This window comes from Oncorhynchus clarkii, chromosome 18 (assembly GCF_045791955.1).
Source record: "Oncorhynchus clarkii lewisi isolate Uvic-CL-2024 chromosome 18, UVic_Ocla_1.0, whole genome shotgun sequence".
NCBI lineage: Eukaryota > Metazoa > Chordata > Actinopteri > Salmoniformes > Salmonidae > Oncorhynchus > Oncorhynchus clarkii.
Genome location: NC_092164.1, coordinates 14,412,333 through 14,430,155, shown reverse-complemented (window position 1 = coordinate 14,430,155; position 17,823 = coordinate 14,412,333). Strand labels below are relative to the sequence as shown.

At 43.9% G+C, this 17,823-nt stretch overlaps 1 protein-coding gene and 1 long non-coding RNA gene across 2 annotated transcripts; both read right to left on the bottom strand.

Annotated features, from left to right (window-relative positions):
* Window positions 1-366: 366 nt before the first annotated feature.
* Window positions 367-6,379, bottom strand: LOC139373040 (uncharacterized). The gene is made up of 2 exons (XR_011627527.1): window positions 6,035-6,379; window positions 367-2,904 (listed from the first exon to the last, which is right to left on the bottom strand). It is a non-coding gene; the product is annotated as an uncharacterized lncRNA (long non-coding RNA).
* Window positions 6,380-9,414: 3,035 nt separating this feature from the next.
* On the bottom strand, window positions 9,415-17,082 carry LOC139373039 (zinc finger protein 502-like). Its single transcript, XM_071113054.1, has 2 exons — window positions 16,781-17,082; window positions 9,415-11,437 (listed from the first exon to the last, which is right to left on the bottom strand). Exons 1-2 carry the CDS (start codon window positions 16,968-16,970, stop codon window positions 10,608-10,610), a joined length of 1,020 nt encoding a protein of 339 aa, XP_070969155.1. The 5' UTR covers window positions 16,971-17,082; the 3' UTR covers window positions 9,415-10,607.
* Window positions 17,083-17,823: the final 741 nt, after the last annotated feature.

Genomic DNA, 17,823 nt, shown 5'->3' with positions numbered 1-17,823 from the left:
TAGTAGTTGTTCCCCTTGCTCTGCAGGGGTAACGCTGCTTCGATGGTGGCTGTTGTCGTTGTGTTGCTGGTTTGAGCCCAGGGAGGAGCAAGGAGAAGGGCGGAAGCTATACTGTTACACTGGCAATACTAAAGTGCCTATAAGAACATCCAATAGTCAAAGGTTAATGAAATACAAATGGTATAGAGGGAAATAGTCCTATAATTCCTATAATAACTACAACCTAAAACTTCTTACCTGGGAATATTGAAGACTCATGTTAAAAGGAACCACCAGCTTTTATATGTTCTCATGTTCTGAGCAAGGAACTTAAACATTAGCTTTCTTACATAGCACATATTGCACTTTTACTTTCTTCTCCAACACTTTGTTTTTGCATTATTTAAACCAAATTGAACATGTTGAATTATTTACTTGAGGCTAAATAGATTTTATTGATGTATTATATTAAGTTAAAATAAGTGTTAATTCAGTATTGTTGTAATTGTCATTATTATAAAACAAACAAATCATCCGATTAATCGGTATCGGCTTTTTTTGGTCCTCCAATAATCGGTATCGGCGTTGAAAAATCATAATCGGTCAACCTCCAGTTGGTACAGATAGAAGATAGTGGCCCAAATATCCTGTATGTCATTGTTAAACAATTGAATAAGAACTCCTATTGTTTAGAAATCCAAATGTGCGCTCTGTGCTAGATACAGTGGTGAGGGCTTCCTTTTTCTTTAGTTGTAGACAAAGAAAGGAAAAATGTTTCTTTATTTGTAATTCATTTCATTTTTTTCATCTTTGCACAAAACAACCAAAGCATTAAAAACAAAAAACACAAATACATAGAGACATTTTTCCTCAAATGATATGGTGAGGGCTTCCTGAAGCCAGCAGTGTCCTCCTTCACTTTTTCCACATTGTTACATTGCAGCCTTATTCTAAAATTGATTAAATAATAAACAATTCTCAGCAATCTACACACAATACCCCATAATGACAAAGCGAAAACAGTATAGAAAATGTTTGCAAATGAGACTGGGAATTGATATCAGGTGCATCCTGTTTCCATTGATCATCCTTGATGTTTCTACAACTTCTACAATTCAATTGATAGGACACGATTTGGAAAGGCACACACCTGTCTATATAAGGTCCCACAGTTGACAGTGCATGTCAAAGCAAAAACCAAGCCATGAGGTCAAAGGAATTGTCTGTAGAGCTCCGAGACAGGATTGTGTCGAGGCTCAGATCTGGGGAAGGGTACCAAAAAATGTCTGCAGCATTGAAGGTCCTCAACAACACAGTAGCCTCCAGCATTCTTAAATGTAAGAAGTTTGGAACCACCAAAACTCTTCCTAGAGCTGGCCGCCCAGCCAAACTGAACAATCGGGGGAGGAGACCAAGAACCTGATGGTCACTCTGACAGAGCTCCAGAGTCACTCTATGGAGATGGGAGAACCTTCCAGAAGGACAAACATCTCTGCAGCACTCCACCAATCAGGCTTTTATGGTAGAGTGGCCAAACGGATGCCACTCCTCAGCAAAAGGCACATGACAGCCCGCTTGGAGTTTGCCAAAAGGCACCTAAAAGACTCTCAGACAATGAGAAACAAGAGTCTCTGGTCTGATGAAACCAAGATTGAAATCTTTGACCTGAATGCCAAGCGTCACTTCTGGAGGAAACCTGGCACCATCCCTACGGTGTAGCATGGTGGTGGCAGCATAATGCTGTGGGGATGTTTTTCAGTTGCAGGGACCGGGAGACTAGTCAGGATCGAGGCAAAGCTGAACGGAGAGATCCATTTGCAAAAATTTCTAAAAAACTGTTTTTGCTTTGTCATTATGGGGTATTGTGTGTAGTAGATTGATGAGAGAAAAAAACCTATTTAATCAATTTTAGAATAAGGCTGTAACATAACAAAATGGAAAAAGTCAAGGGGTCTGATTACTTTCCGAATGCACTGTAGGTCTCTGAAATTGAGAGCTAGTTTCAGCTAAGAAGTCTAATACTGACTGATGATTTTCATACTGATTTTCACAACTCAATTTGTTTTGTTGTCAAATGCCAGAAAACAGAACATAACATTAATTTACAAGTTGGATGTGAGAAGTAATCCACTATGATACAAAGTATCATTTGTTGTTTTCACTTTCACTTCAGGCTGAAGCTTTTGCTGTACTCACTGCAGTAATATAATGTATGCCCTTTAATGTGAGTGCTCATATGTGATGTATGGCTGTTTATAACCAAAGCTTTTGCCACATTATTTGCACTGGTTAAATTTCTCCCGTGTGTGAACACGCTGATGAAGTCTTAAATAGCTTTACATTGATACAGATTCTCTCCTGTGTGTATCCTTGTATGGCTGGTCAAGTTGCTCTTGTGGTTAAACCTTTTGCCACATTGTTTGCACTGATAGGGATTCTCTCCTGTGTGTACCCTTGTGTGGATGGTCAAGTTGCTCTTCTGGTTAAACCTTTTGCCACATTGTTTGCACATAAAAGGTTTCTCTCCTGTGTGTATCTTTAAATGCAAGGTCAAGTTTCCCTTACGTGTAAAGCTTTTGCCACATTGTTTACACCAATATGGTTTTTCCAGTGTAGCAGAGCAGTCTGGATGAACTGAGAGGGGCTGATCACTGGTTGGTTGTGGTACTCTGTAGCCCTCTCCATCAGGTTCTGTTTTGATGTCTTCAGTTATGATGATAGGTAGAGCGCTCCTCTCTCTGTCATCCACAGTTTGTTTTTGGTAAAGACGTGAGTGCTGAGGTGGGTCCTCCTGACTGAGTCTGAACTCCTGATGTTCCTCTTTAATCTGTGTGGGCTCTGGGTCCTCCTGCCCCAGACTGGGGCTCCACTCCTGCTCACACTTCTGCTGCTCAGGGGGAACAGAGGGAGTGAGTTGCTGGAAGTCTGGAGGGAAACATATATTTTCAATCAACATTGACTTATCTTAATACAAAATCTGTACTTTTACTTGGAAGGCCTGTCTGTGCAAAAAAAAACAAGATGATTTGTTGTCTAGTCTACACTGGTGGGAAACATGAACATGAGCTCCCTGAATTCCCTGTAAGGGTGAAGGAGGCAGAGATTGCCAGGATAAGAGCTGTCCAGTCAGTGTCTCTTATGCCGATGCAGCCAAAAGAGTGAAAGAAAGTGCTAGTGGGTCGGTTGCCATGGTGGATACACCGTAGTCTAGTCCTGTGGGTGCCGTTTGCCAGGTACAGGGTCCAGATACCCTCGCCTTGAAAAAGGTGGACTTATGCATTTATCGCTATGGTTATAAACTGCATCGGAATGGATAAGAACTCAAGATTGATCGATATCATATCTGCAGCTGAACACCTCTTGGGATTGAAGGATGTCATGGACGAGGGGCTACAAAGAGTACTGGCTGGAGCAGTTCCGTCCTGTCAGGTCCCCAGTAGGGTTCTGAGTGCATTTTGGAGCACTGACACTGTCTGCCCTAAAATCCCACTTTAGAAGAAGACTGGTCTTGCTTTGTTTATAACCAAATGGGAAGATGCTATTTACCACATACAAAAGGAAAAAACGTCCCTTCAACTGGTAAATACTAGTGGGAAACTCATCTATCATCCCAAACTCTGACTTATCCCACATGCTTATCCCACATATTAAGATAATTATCACGGGAATGGCATTTTTGGCCAGTAAATGCAACAAAACATTATTTATAAAAAGCAATCTATGAATGTGGTTTTTGAACACAATTTGTTTGTGAGCATGATAACTGTACTTTTAGTTTATGGTTGAAGCAGCTTGTTTGCCATTGGCCAATCTGCATTTCTCAACGAGTTCAAAGCATGTGGATGCATCCAACTCGTATTTACGACTTTACAACTGGTAATTAACACTTTCCCACTTGGTTATGAACGCAGCATCTATACCAGAGAAGGTATAGAAACCGAGACGCCTCATAGGCTCATATTATCTGGTTGGCGCGTAAGTAGACCAGCCTCATTTATAACGTTGCGTAAATTTCACACCAATTAAATGCGTGCGCCATTTCTGAAAAGTTTGCGCACATACAAAATTATTAAAATTGATCAACTTGGCGCAGGCCATACATACGCATGTTTACAGTTATAAAATCAGACCCGTCCTGAAACTGCACTCATGAACGAGCATTAAAAGTCCGCCTGAAAAACGCCTATCGTTCACCCTTTATGGTCACAATAACGCCCTTATTTGCTGTATACTTTTAAAGTATTTGAATTAGGCCGAGGCATGTTTCTAAAGGATATAGCAATAGTGAACTTGATCAAATGTCTTTGGAGGAGATGGCACAATGTTAAACTTGCTGTAGGCCTAGGCTGACAGACATACAGTTTAGGAAAGACAGCAATTGCAAATGGCGGTGGACCTGTAAACAGATCGTTTGAATTTAATAGTACTAATAGTACTGGTACTGCCCACCAGTACCCCCTGTATATAGCCTCGTTATTGTTATTTTATTGTGTTACTTTTTATTATTGTTTTACTTTAGTTTATTTGGGAAATATGTTCTTAACTCTTCTTGAACTGCACCGTTGGTTAAGGGCTTGTAAGCATTTCATGGTAAGGTCTACACTTGTTGTATTCGGTGCATGTGACAATTAAAGTTTGATTTGATACACACTTCAATGCAAAAGATAAACTGTATGTTCAGCTGATATCACATTGGTGACTATGAGACAGCCATAGGATCTGACTGAATATTACTGATTCTCCCCACACACAGTAACTGGAGTAAATTTGGGGCGATATGAGAAGCTCAAATTTGAGTTTTCCCAAAATCTGTAGAAAAACTACTTTGTTTGAGGTCTGACATCTTGCCTGGGTTGCATTCAGTACATAAAAACTTTAAATAATGTTCAATTGAACGGATAAGGTTGGGTTGTGGGTTCAAAGAACATACAAGACAAAACGTTCCGCAACATAGCAAACTTTCAAGCGAACTGAATACACCGCTCCCTGGTCGCTAGGCGGTATAACATATGGGTGTGAACTTGAGGGGATTCGATGCATGCTCCTGGTGTACCGGGTTAGCGTTGACTGCATTTGTTTTAGAACCGGGCTGTCTCCCGGTCGTGAGCCAGGTGCAATACTATGAAATAACTATCAATACTATGAAATAACTATCAATACTGTGAAATAACTATCAATACTATGAAATAACACATATGGAATCATGTAGTAACCCCCAAAAAGTGTTAAACAAATCAAAATATATTTTAGATTCTTCAAAGCTGTCATCAAGGCAAAGGGAGGCTACTTTGAAGAATGTCAAATATAAAATATATTTTTTTATTTGTTTAACACTTTTGGTTACTACATGATTCCATATGTTATTTCATAGTTTTGATGTCTTCACTATTATTCTACAATGTAGAAAATAGTACAAATAAAGAAAAACCCTTGAATGTGTAGGTGTCTCCAAACTTGTGACTGGTACTTTATATTTTATGGAGAAGAGATGTTGAATGTTCCCGAATGATGCACCATGCTCCATTTTTGACAATATGCCGAGCAGCGCAGATTACAATTCGATTTGAGTAGGGCGTGCCTCCCTCACCAGCCCGGACTAGCGGTTCAACCCGGGCAGGTTAATCGAAACCCTTCAGTCTGAAATCGCAAAAAGTCGTCCATCACCACATGGTAACTGCCCTCTGGGCCACCATAATCACAACTTTTTCAAATAGTCGTTCCGTTTCCGTTAAATTCAACGTTGCACCCCTTTCTGTCGTACTGAACGCAACCCTGGTCTACACTACAGCACGTGATTCAAAGAAGCAACGTTGGCAAACCAGGGGTGTATTCATTCATTCTGTTGCAAAACGTTTCTTAGACGGAAGCAAACGAAACGGGGAGGGATCTACCTGAATTTGTTTGATAGAAAATATTATTTTGCATCTGTTTGCACGAATGATTACTCCCCAGAGTTGCGGTCAGGGTGAGAATTGCACAACGTGCCACATAAATAGTCTATTATCATTATTCTACAAGTAAAATGTTATAACTCGAACGTTAACTCGCTACAGACCTGTTCTGTATAACTGTATCTCTGATTTGATAATCATGTCCATCTCCCTCCGTAGACGCTCGTTCTCCTCTGCTGAACGGAAGATTTCTTCCCGATACTCTGCTATAGTCTTCTCTACAGCCCCGAATATCTCCACAGCAGCCGCAGACAAACGCTCGGTAACGAACACATTCAGCAACTGTAGTTTGGACATATTGGCGAGGGCAATAAAAGTCTAGCTGTTTGTTTTATCAAAGAAATGTTAAAACGTCTGTCTGCTTCAGCCTAGCGGGTTTACGCTATCTAGTAGATACCTTTGTAAACAACAATGTGCTGTGTTTTCTATTCATCAACCGCTGACGGTGTAAGACTGCATTACATTAGCGCCACCTGATGTCTTGGAGCACGTCAAACCACGTCCGGAGGCCGTCAATGAACGGGGGTAAATTTGAGCTGGATTTGCCCTCCAGGCAAGCAACTAGAGCATGTCGTCTATACGGAGAACAGGCGTGTGTGCTCTGTTGTAGACAGCCGCGAGGACTTCCTGTAGCCAGCAGTGTCCTGGAGGGTAAGGTCCGTGAGTCAGAGCTAGATTCAGTTTACAGATCTGATAGACTAATGCTTTTCCCTCTCCACAAATTACACAATTTGTTCTGTTATCAATTGCCAGAAAACATAATATAAAACCTATTCACAAGTTGGATGTGTCAAGAAATTCACAATGACAAAGTATGAATGTATTGTTTTAACTTCAGATTCACTTCAGGTTAAGCTTTTATGTAACCCCTTTTGTGAGTGATCAAATAAGACTTCAAGTTTCCTTTCAAACTAAAGTATTTGCCACATGATTTGACTGGTAAGAGATCTCCCATGTGAAACACGCTGATGACATCTTAGATACACTATATATACATGAGTATGTGGACACCCCTTCAAATTAGTGGATTTGGCTGTTTCAGCCACACCCATTGCTGACAGGTGTATAAAATTGAGCACAAAGCCATGCAATCTCCATAGACACACATTGGCAGTAGAAGGACCTTACTGAAGAGCTCAGGATGCCATCTTTAAAAAAAATAATAATAATCTGCCCTGCTAGAGCTGCCCCGGTCTATTGAAAGTGCTGTTATTGTGAAGTGGAAACATATAGGAGCAACAAACACTCGGACGCCAAGTGGTAGGCCACACAAGCTCACAGAACGGGACCGCCGAGTGGTAGGCCACACAAGCTCACAGAACGGGACCGCCGAGTGGTAGGCCACACAAGCTCACAGAACGGGACCGCCGAGTGGTAGGCCACACAAGCTCACAGAACGGGACCGCCGAGTGGTAGGCCACACAAGCTCACAGAACGGGACCGCCGAGTGGTAGGCCACACAAGCTCACAGAACGGGACCGCCGAGTGGTAGGCCACACAAGCTCACAGAACGGGACCGCCGAGTGGTAGGCCACACAAGCTCACAGAACGGGACCGCCGAGTGGTAGGCCACACAAGCTCACAGAACGGGACCGCCGAGTGGTAGGCCACACAAGCTCACAGAACGGGACCGCCGAGTGGTAGGCCACACAAGCTCACAGAACGGGACCGCCGAGTGGTAGGCCACACAAGCTCACAGAACGGGACCGCCGAGTGGTAGGCCACACAAGCTCACAGAACGGGACCGCCGAGTGGTAGGCCACACAAGCTCACAGAACGGGACCGCCGAGTGGTAGGCCACACAAGCTCACAGAACGGGACCGCCGAGTGGTTGGCCACACAAGCTCACAGAACGGGACCGCCGAGTGGTAGGCCACACAAGCTCACAGAACGGGACCGCCGAGTGGTAGACCACACAAGCTCACAGAACGGGACCGCCGAGTGGTAGGCCACACAAGCTCACAGAACGGGACCGCCGAGTGGTAGGCCACACAAGCTCACAGAACGGGACCGCCGAGTGGTAGGCCACACAAGCTCACAGAACGGGACCGCCGAGTGGTAGGCCACACAAGCTCACAGAACGGGACCGCCGAGTGGTAGGCCACACAAGCTCACAGAACGGGACCGCAGAGTGGTAGGCCACACAAGCTCACAGAACGGGATCGCCGAGTGGTAGGCCACACAAGCTCACAGAATTGGACCGCCGAGTGGTAGGCCACACAAGCTCACAGAACGGGACCGCCGAGTGGTAGGCAGCACAAGCTCACAGAACGGGACAGCCGAGTGCTGAAGCGCGTACCGCATACAAATAGTCTGTCCTCGGTTGCAACACTCACTACCGAGTTCCAAACTGTCTCTGGAGCTACATGAAATGGGTTTCCATGGCCGAGGAGTCGCACACAAGCCTAAGATCACCATGCGCAATGCCAAGCTTCAGCTGGAGTGGTGTAAAGCTCGCCGCCGTTGGAGTTTGGACCAGTGGAAACGCATTCTCTGGAGTGATGAATCACACTTCACCATCTGGCAGTCTGATGGACAAATCTGGGTTTGGCGGATTCCAGGAGAACGCTGCCTGCCCCAATGTATAGTGCCAACTGTAAAGTTTTGTGGAGGAATAATGGTCTGGGGCTGTATTTCATGATTCGGGCTAGGCCTCTTAGTTCCAGTAAAGAGAGATCTTAACTCTACAGCATACAATGACATTCTAGACGATTCTGTGCTTCCAAATTTGTGGCAACAGTTTGGGGAGGGCCCTTTCCTGTTTCAGCATGACAATGCCCCTGTGCATGAAGTGAGGTCCATACATAAATGGTTTGTCGAGATCGGTGTGGAAGAACTTGACTGGTCTGCACAGAGCCCAGACATCAACCCCATCGAGCACCTTTGGGATGTTTCGGAATGCCGACTGTGAGCCAGCTTAATCGCCCAACATCAGTGCCCGACCATACTAATCCTTGTGGCTGAATGGAAGCAAGTCCCCACAGCAATGTTCCAACATATAGTGGAAAGCCTTCCTAGAAGAGTTTAGGCTTTTATAACAGCAAGGGGGGACCAATTCCAAATGAATGCCCATGATTTTGGAATGAGATGTTCGATGAGCATATGTCCACATACTTTTGGTCATGTAGTTTACCTTAATGCGATGTAACTTTTCCTGCGTACAGGACAGCTACTATACATGATCTCTCTCCTGTATGAACTCTCATATGCAATGTCAATTCTATCTTCTGGTAGAAGGCTTTCTCAGTCTTTGCACTGACATGGTCTCTCCCGTATGTGTATCTTTGAATGGATGGTCAAGTGTCCCTTACATGTGAAGCTGTTGCCATATTGTTTACACTGATATACATTTTTGTGAGAAGACCGAGGTCACATGGTCTGACAAACATCGCTCTAGCTCTGCCACCGTTAGCCACAAATGCAGAAGTGCAACATAGGCGGATTGATTGAGAGGCATCCAATGCAACAAAAAAACATCTCTAGCTTAAACTGACAGATTTTTTATTATGTTACTTAGATTGACACACCGATGTGTCAATGGACTCTAGGGGGTTACACTGGAAGTAGAAACAAATGTGATAGGCTACATCAATATTCTAGCATGCAGCTGTCAGTACAGATGTGATAGTGGCCCAAATGTCCCGTATGTCATTGTTAAACACTTGAACAAGAACTCCTGTTGTTTAGAAAGATGAGATTAGAAAACGTTTTGGGCCATTAAGTTTGCACAGAATGGGAAAGTGTCTTTGGCGCTCTGGCTCACATTAAATGGATGAAAACATACACATTACATGAAGCATTTACATGTCAGTTCATCTTATTTAGAATTGTCACTGAGGAGGGGATTTCTCCAGCCATTCTTCCGTGTGAGTGGCACCTTTCATCTCCAACCAGACGGCAGCATTTGGAAGGATAATGCAGTGGGCGGGCGTGGTCGTTGAAGACCTGGAGTGCTTTCCTTGTAATGTTCTGTGTGTACAGTTCTTGCAGTTGTGGTCTGTTTTGCTGCTGACTATTTTGCTGACCTGACTGACAACTTTTGCCAGTTTACTCCTGTCCCTGAACGAGAGGATCCCAATTCCCATACCAGGTGGAGATGAAGGTGAGAACACTCTCGATCAGGGATCTTTACACCATGGTCAGTGTGTGTTCGCTTGCATTATTCCGCATCTTACCACCAAGGCATTGTTCTTTAGTCTTGGTGAAATGGACGTCATTGAAGCTATTGTCAAAACATGTCACGAGGTCAAAACTGGGAGAAACTTGAGCTGGATTTACCATCCAGGCAAGCAACCAGAGCCATGTCGTCCGCATACAGGTATTTGATGAAGGTGAGGTCACTGTTTTTGCGTACAGTTGTTATTTGTGTATACGGAGAACAGGAGTGTGTTCTGTGCTAGATACAGCTGTGAGGAGTTCCTGAAGCCAGCAGTGTCCTGGAGGGTAGGTCCCTGAAACTGAGCGCTAGATTCAGTTTACCAATCTGATACTGACTGGTGATTTCCCCTCAACACACATTATTCAATTTGTTATGTTGTCAATTGCCAGAAAACAGAACATAAGTATTCAGTTATGTTGGAAGTTGGAAGTATTAAGAAATTCACAATGACAATGTATTCATTTGTTGTTTTCATTTCAGATTAATTTCAGGCTATTATTGCACTCAGTGTAGTAATATCATTTATACCCTTTAGTATGCGTGTTCATATGTGATGTTAGGCGATGTTTATAACCAAAGCATTTGTAACATTCTTTGCACTGGTAAGGTTTCTCCCCTGTGTGAACACGCTGATGACGTCTTAAATAGCTTAATGTGATGTAACCTTTCTTGCACACAGGACAGATATATGGTCTCTCTCCTGTATGAGCTCTCATATGTAATGTCAATTCTATCTTCTGATTGAAGGCTTTGCCACAGTCTTTACACTGATATGGTCTCTCCCCTGTATGTATCCTTGAATGGATGGTCAAGCTTCCCTTCTGGCTAAACCTTTTGCCACATTGTTTGCACTGATATGGATTATCTCCTGTGTGTACCCTTGTATGTCTGTCCAAGTCACCTTTCTGGATGAAGCTTTTGCCACATTGTTTGCACAGATAAGATTTCACTCCTATGTGTGTTCTTGAATGGATGGTCAAGTGTCCCTTACATGTGAAGCTGTTGCCACATTGTTTACACTGATATGGCTTCTCCACTGCAGCAGAGCAGTCTGGATGAACTGAGAGGGGCTGATCACTGGTTGGTTCTGCTACTCTGTAGCCCTCTCCATCAGGTTCTGTTTTTATCTCTTCAGTTATGATGATAGGTAGAGCGCTCCTCTCTCCATCACCAACAATTTGGTTTTGGTAAAGATGTGAGGGCTGAGGTGAGTCCTCCTGACTGAGTCTGAGCTCCTGTTGTTCTTTAATCTGTGTGGGTTCTGGGTCCTCCTGCTCTAGACTGGGGCTCCACTCCTGCTCACAGTTCTGCTGCTCAGGGGGAACAGCAGGAGACAGTAGCTGGAAGTCTGGAGGGGAAAAAATATATTCAATCAATATAGACTTAATATATCTGTCATTTTGTTAGGAAGGCCTCTCTGTGATCAAAAATAAAACTAGTTTGTTGACTAGTCTACACTACAGCACGGAAAAGGCTATACTGACACTCTTTGACCTACAAAAAATATATTTAACTTCAGAATTTGTTCAAATTACATTAAGTTTATGGTTAGGATTAAGGTAAGGGTCATTTTTAGATTTTGGTTACAGGACAGGAGTGCCTTATACCCGGTACCCCAGCACGTGACTTAACAAAGCAATGTTGGCGAACCAGGAGTTGCGTTCAAGGGTGTGCATAGCCAGAGAGGCTAAATTATGAAAACAAACATTTTTTTTTATTCTTGATCTTAATTTAAGGTGTGGTTAAGGTTAGGGTTAACATTTTAAGATACATTTTTGAAATAGGCGGAATTTATGGCTTTGTGGCTGTGGTAACTAGTAACGACCGAGGAAGAGACAAAGCTCTTTGGCCTGGGAGAGGCTATACGGACACGCCTGGTGCACAAAATTGATGATGCATGTCACGCAGCAAGAGTTGAGTGGAGACAAACGGATTCTGTTCAGTCAATCATCGTAACTAGCTCTCTTATGTTTTCGTAAAGGGTCGCTAAACGAACTATGGGAACTCCTTCCCCTTCACGTGATCTGACTGAGATGATTTAATGTGATGAATTTGAAACTTGTCTGCCAAAGTAGGAACTTGTGAGTTTGTTCAGATTCATTCCGTTTTTATCTGAGTTACCAACAACCACGGATAACCACAAGGAGAATAAGATGAGGAAACAGTCCATGTCAGTCAGGCCCATCTTTTTAAAGAATTACAATGTATTTAAATCTCTAGTTTAGTAAAATAAGTAGTTTTATTTATTTAAATCACAAGTTTAGTGAAATAAGTAGTTTTGTTGTGATCACAAGAAAATGTTAACTCCGGTAGAGTGCCACAGTCAGGCAGAAACATCTGAATGCTCTTAGTTTCCCTGTCTGATATGTCTGCTACTTAGAAATACTGTAACAGTAAATCATTTGATGACATTCACTGCTATAAACCTTTCTCCAATATAACCTCATAGTTTACACAGACCCACCGCGGACAAATACATCCCCGCGTGAAAAGGCCTCCCATGGTCTGTTTTTGTCAACGAGCTCAATGTATTCCAAACACTGGAACTGTACCAACTCAAATCAAATCAAATCAAATTTTATTTGTCACATACACATGGTTAGCAGATGTTAATGCGAGTGTAGCGAAATGCTTGTGCTTCTAGTTCCGACAATGCAGTAATAACAAGTAATCTAACTAACAATTCCAAAACTACTGTCTTGTACACAGTGTAAGGGGATAAAGAATATGTACATAAGGATATATGAATGAGTGATGGTACAGAGCAGCATAGGCAAGATACAGTAGATGGTATCGAGTACAGTATGTACAAATGAGATGAGTATGTAAACAAAGTGGCATAGTTTAAAGTGGCTAGTGATACATGTATTACATAAGGATACAGTCGATGATATAGAGTACAGTATATACGTATGCATATGAGATGAATAATGTAGGGTAAGTAACATTATATAAGGTAGCATTGTTTAAAGTGGCTAGTGATATATTTACATCATTTCCCATCAATTCCCATTATTAAAGTGGCTGGAGTTGAGTCAGTGTCAGTGTGTTGGCAGCAGCCACTCAGTGTTAGTGGTGGCTGTTTAACAGTCTGATGGCCTTGAGATAGAAGCTGTTTTTCAGTCTCTCGGTCCCAGCTTTGATGCACCTGTACTGACCTCGCCTTCTGGATGATAGCGGGGTGAACAGGCAGTGGCTCGGGTAGTTGATGTCCTTGATGATCTTTATGGCCTTCCTGTGACATCGGGTGGTGTAGGTGTCCTGGAGGGCAGGTAGTTTGCCCCCGGTGATGCGTTGTGCAGACCTCACTACCCTCTGGAGAGCCTTACGGTTGAGGGCGGTGCAGTTGCCATACCAGGCGGTGATACAGCCCGCCAGGATGCTCTCGATTGTGCATCTGTAGAAGTTTGTGAGTGCTTTTGGTGACAAGCCGAATTTCTTCAGCCTCCTGAGGTTGAAGAGGCGCTGCTGCGCCTTCTTCACGATGCTGTCTGTGTGAGTGGACCAATTCAGTTTGTCTGTGATGTGTATGCCGAGGAACTTAAAACTTGCTACCCTCTCCACTACTGTTCCATCGATGTGGATAGGGGGGTGTTCCCTCTGCTGTTTCCTGAAGTCCACAATCATCTCCTTAGTTTTGTTGACGTTGAGTGTGAGGTTATTTTCCTGACACCACACTCCGAGGGCCCTCACCTCCTCCCTGTAGGCCGTCTCGTCGTTGTTGGTAATCAAGCCTACCACTGTTGTGTCGTCCGCAAACTTGATGATTGAGTTGGAGGCGTGCGTGGCCACGCAGTCGTGGGTGAACAGGGAGTACAGGAGAGGGCTCAGAACGCACCCTTGTGGGGCCCCAGTGTTGAGGATCAGCGGGGAGGAGATGTTGTTGCCTACCCTCACCACCTGGGGGCGGCCCGTCAGGAAGTCCAGTACCCAGTTGCACAGGGCGGGGTCGAGACCCAGGGTCTCGAGCTTGATGACGAGCTTGGAGGGTACTATGGTGTTGAATGCCGAGCTGTAGTCGATGAACAGCATTCTCACATAGGTATTCCTCTTGTCCAGATGGGTTAGGGCAGTGTGCAGTGTGGTTGAGATTGCATCGTCTGTGGACCTATTTGGGCGGTAAGCAAATTGGAGTGGGTCTAGGGTGTCAGGTAGGGTGGAGGTGATATGGTCCTTGACTAGTCTCTCAAAGCACTTCATGATGACGGATGTGAGTGCTACGGGGCGGTAGTCGTTTAGCTCAGTTACCTTAGCTTTCTTGGGAACAGGAACAGTGGTGGCCCTCTTGAAGCATGTGGGAACAGCAGACTGGTATAGGGATTGATTGAATATGTCTGTAAACACACCGGCCAGCTGGTCTGCGCATGCTCTGAGGGCGCGGCTGGGGATGCCGTCTGGGCCTGCAGCCTTGCGAGGGTTAACACGTTTAAATGTCTTACTCACCTCGGCTGCAGTGAAGGAGAGACCGCATGTTTTCGTTGCAGGCCGTGTCAGTGGCACTGTATTGTCCTCAAAGCGGGCAAAAAAGTTATTTAGTCTGCCTGGGAGCAAGACATCCTGGTCCGTGACTGGGCTGGATTTCTTCCTGTAGTCCGTGATTGACTGTAGACCCTGCCACATGCCTCTTGTGTCTGAGCCGCTGAATTGAGATTCTACTTTGTCTCTGTACTGGCGCTTAGCTTGTTGGTACAGTACAGTGCATTCAGAAAGTATTCAGACCCCTTGACTTTTTTCACATTGTTACGTTACAGCCTTATTCTAAGATCGATTCAATTGTTTTTTCCCCCTCATCAATCTACACAAAATACCCCATAATGACCAAAAAAAAAGGAAATATCACATTTACATAAGTATTCAGACCCTTTACTCAGTACTTTGTTGAGGCGCTTTTGGCAGCGAATACAGCCTTGAGTCTTGTTGGGTATGAAGCTAGAAACTTGGCACACCTGTATTTGGGGAGTTTCTCCCATTCTTCTCTGCAGATCCTCTCAAGATCTGTCAAGTTGGATGGGGAGCTTCGCTGCACAGCTATTTTCAGGTCTCCAGAGATGTTCAAGTCCGGGCTCTGGCCAGACCACTCAAGGACATTCAGAGACTTGTCCCAAAGCCATTCCTGCGTTATCTTGGCTGTGTGCTTAGTGTCGTTGTCCTGTTGGAAGGTGAACCTTTGCCCCAGCCTGAGGTCCTGAGCGCTCTGGAGCAGGTTTTCATCAAGGATCTCTCTGTACTTTGCTCCGTTCATCTTCCCTCAATCCTGACTAGTCTTCCTGTCGCTGAAAAAACATCCCCACAGTATGATGCTGCCACCACCATGCCACCACCATGTAACACTTGGCATTCAGGCCAAAGAGAATCATTTAGGTGCCTTTTGGCAAACTCCAAGTGCGCTGTCATGTGCCTTTTACTGAGGAGTGGCTTCCGTCTGGCCACTCTACCATAAAGCCCTGATTGGTGGAGTGCTGCAGGGAATAGTTGTCCTTCTGGAAGATTCTCCCATCTCCACAGAGGAACTCTGGAGCTCTGTCAGAGTGATCATCGGGTTCTTGGTCACCTCCCTGACCAAGGCTCTTCTCCCCTGATTGCTCAGTTTAGCCAGGTGGCCAGCTCTAGGAAGAGACTTGGTGGTTCAAAACTTCTTCCATTTAAGAATGATGGAGGTCACTGTGTTCTATGTGACCTTAAAATGCTGCAGAAATGTTTTGGTACCCTTCCCCAGATCTGTGCTTCGACACAATCCTGTCTCAGAGCTCTACGGGCAATTCCTTCGACCTCATGGCTTGGTTTTTGCTCTGACATGCACTGTCAACTGTGGGACCTTATGTAGACAGCCCTTATGTAGACAGCCTTTACAAATCATGTCCAATCAATTGAATTTACTGCAGGTGGACTCCAATCAAGTTGTTGAAACATCTCAAGGATGATCAATGGAAACAGGATGCACCTGAGCTTAATTTCGAGTCTAATACCAAAGGGTCCGAATACTTATGTAAATAAGTAAATGTAACATGTATAACCTGTTTTCGCTGTGTCATTATGGGGTATTGTGTGTAGATTTGAGGGTAAAATTAAATTGTATCCATTTTAGAATAAGGCTGTAATGTAACAAAATGCGGAAGGGGTTTGAATGCTTTCCGAATGCACTGTATATTCCATTTATTAGTCAAAGATATTTAACTTATGTTAAAGACGAAATGAACTGCAACACACTGGTCTCAAATATTTTAGCATTACTAAGCTACACTGAACCATGGCGGAAACAATGTATGGCTTTTTTTCCATAATAAAATATGTTCTAGTGCAACATACCTAGTTTTCAACCACTGGTACGTGGCTCTTTGAAATAAGCATTTGTAACGCAGTATTCCAATGGATCGAGTTTTTAATTCGTTACGTTAGCTAATTGGCATGTCACGGTGATATCTAGAATGGTGACCAATAATACAAGTTATTTCTCCCTTGCCCATCGAAATAAATGCGGTCGTTGACAGCTAGCCATCATAAACTAGTCTCACCAGGACGACTGACTGAACCGAATCCATTCGTCTCCACTCGACATACGTCATCAATTTGGGCACAAGGCATGTCCGTATAGCTTATCCCCTTCGGCATAACACAACGTGCCACATGCATCTAGTCTATTAACTAGTCTACATGTCAAATCTCGTTACAACAACTGCATTACGCTACAAACCTCTGTGTAACGTTATTTCTGGTTTGCTAACCATGTCCAACAGCCTCCGTAGACGCTCATTCGCCTCTGCTGAACGGCAGATTTCTTCCTGATACTCCGCTATAATCTTCTCCACGACCACGAATATCTCCACAGCAGCTGCTGATAAACGCTCGGTGACGAACACATTCAACAACTGTAGTTTGGACATATTGGCAATGGTTATGAAAGTCTAGCTGTTCGTTTTATCAAATAAATGTTGGTTGAAACCTTTCTCTCTGATTCTGCGTACCGGTTGATAGCGACCTTGCTGTCGTTTCACTAAAGTTGGTCAAGGAAAAAAAGACTTCATTACAATAGCGCCACCTGTCGTATTGGAGCATTTCATGGAAAACCGTTGTTGTCAGTCAGTATATTACAAAATATTTTAAGGTACGAGATCTTTGAGCCACATTACCTGGACCAAGTTTTGACCTGTTTCAATATGGGTTCCAACCAGACAAAACACCACTTTTTTTCATGCCTTTGCCTTGTCTTTTAGTACCTTCTAATTAAACCACCTGGGCTCCTGAGTGGCACAGCAGTCTAAGGCATTGCATCTCAGTGCAAGAGGCGTCACTACAGACCCTGGTTCGATTCCAGTCTGTATCACAACCGTCCGCGACAAAATGGTAGGGATTAACTGAGCTGGGCTTGGGTCATCGACAAGTCATTGTCTCAACGCATCCTTGAAATGCGTGGACAGAGTCCAGGAGCCAAGATGATTCGGATGGACTCATTCCTGTAGAGCATTTTCTGTTTTTCATTTTCTCTAAGTCTAAAAGTCACAAACTAGATTTGAGTCATTGTAATAAGTAATTGAAAATGCTATTACTCCACCCTTGTGAACGTAACAAACTGACATGTTTTCATTTGTCAAAAACAACTTTATTTCAAAAGAGTGCCTTTGATTTGACGGCCTGCACATGTGCAGTTCGGGGCGGGGCGACCGTAAGACCCAATGACGTTTCTGCACATTCACTTAGCTAGCCAATGTCGACATTGCATTGCCTACAAGTGTGATT

Excerpts from the sequence above, each read along its gene's own strand:
- LOC139373039 (XM_071113054.1), bottom strand. The coding sequence starts at position 16,970 with ATGTCCAAACTACAGTTGTTGAATGTGTTCGTCACCGAGCGTTTATCA. Across the intron at positions 11,438-16,780 it reads AGAAATAACGTTACACAGAG|ACTTCCAGCTACTGTCTCCT; the intron begins GTTTGTAGCGTA and ends TTTCCCCTCCAG.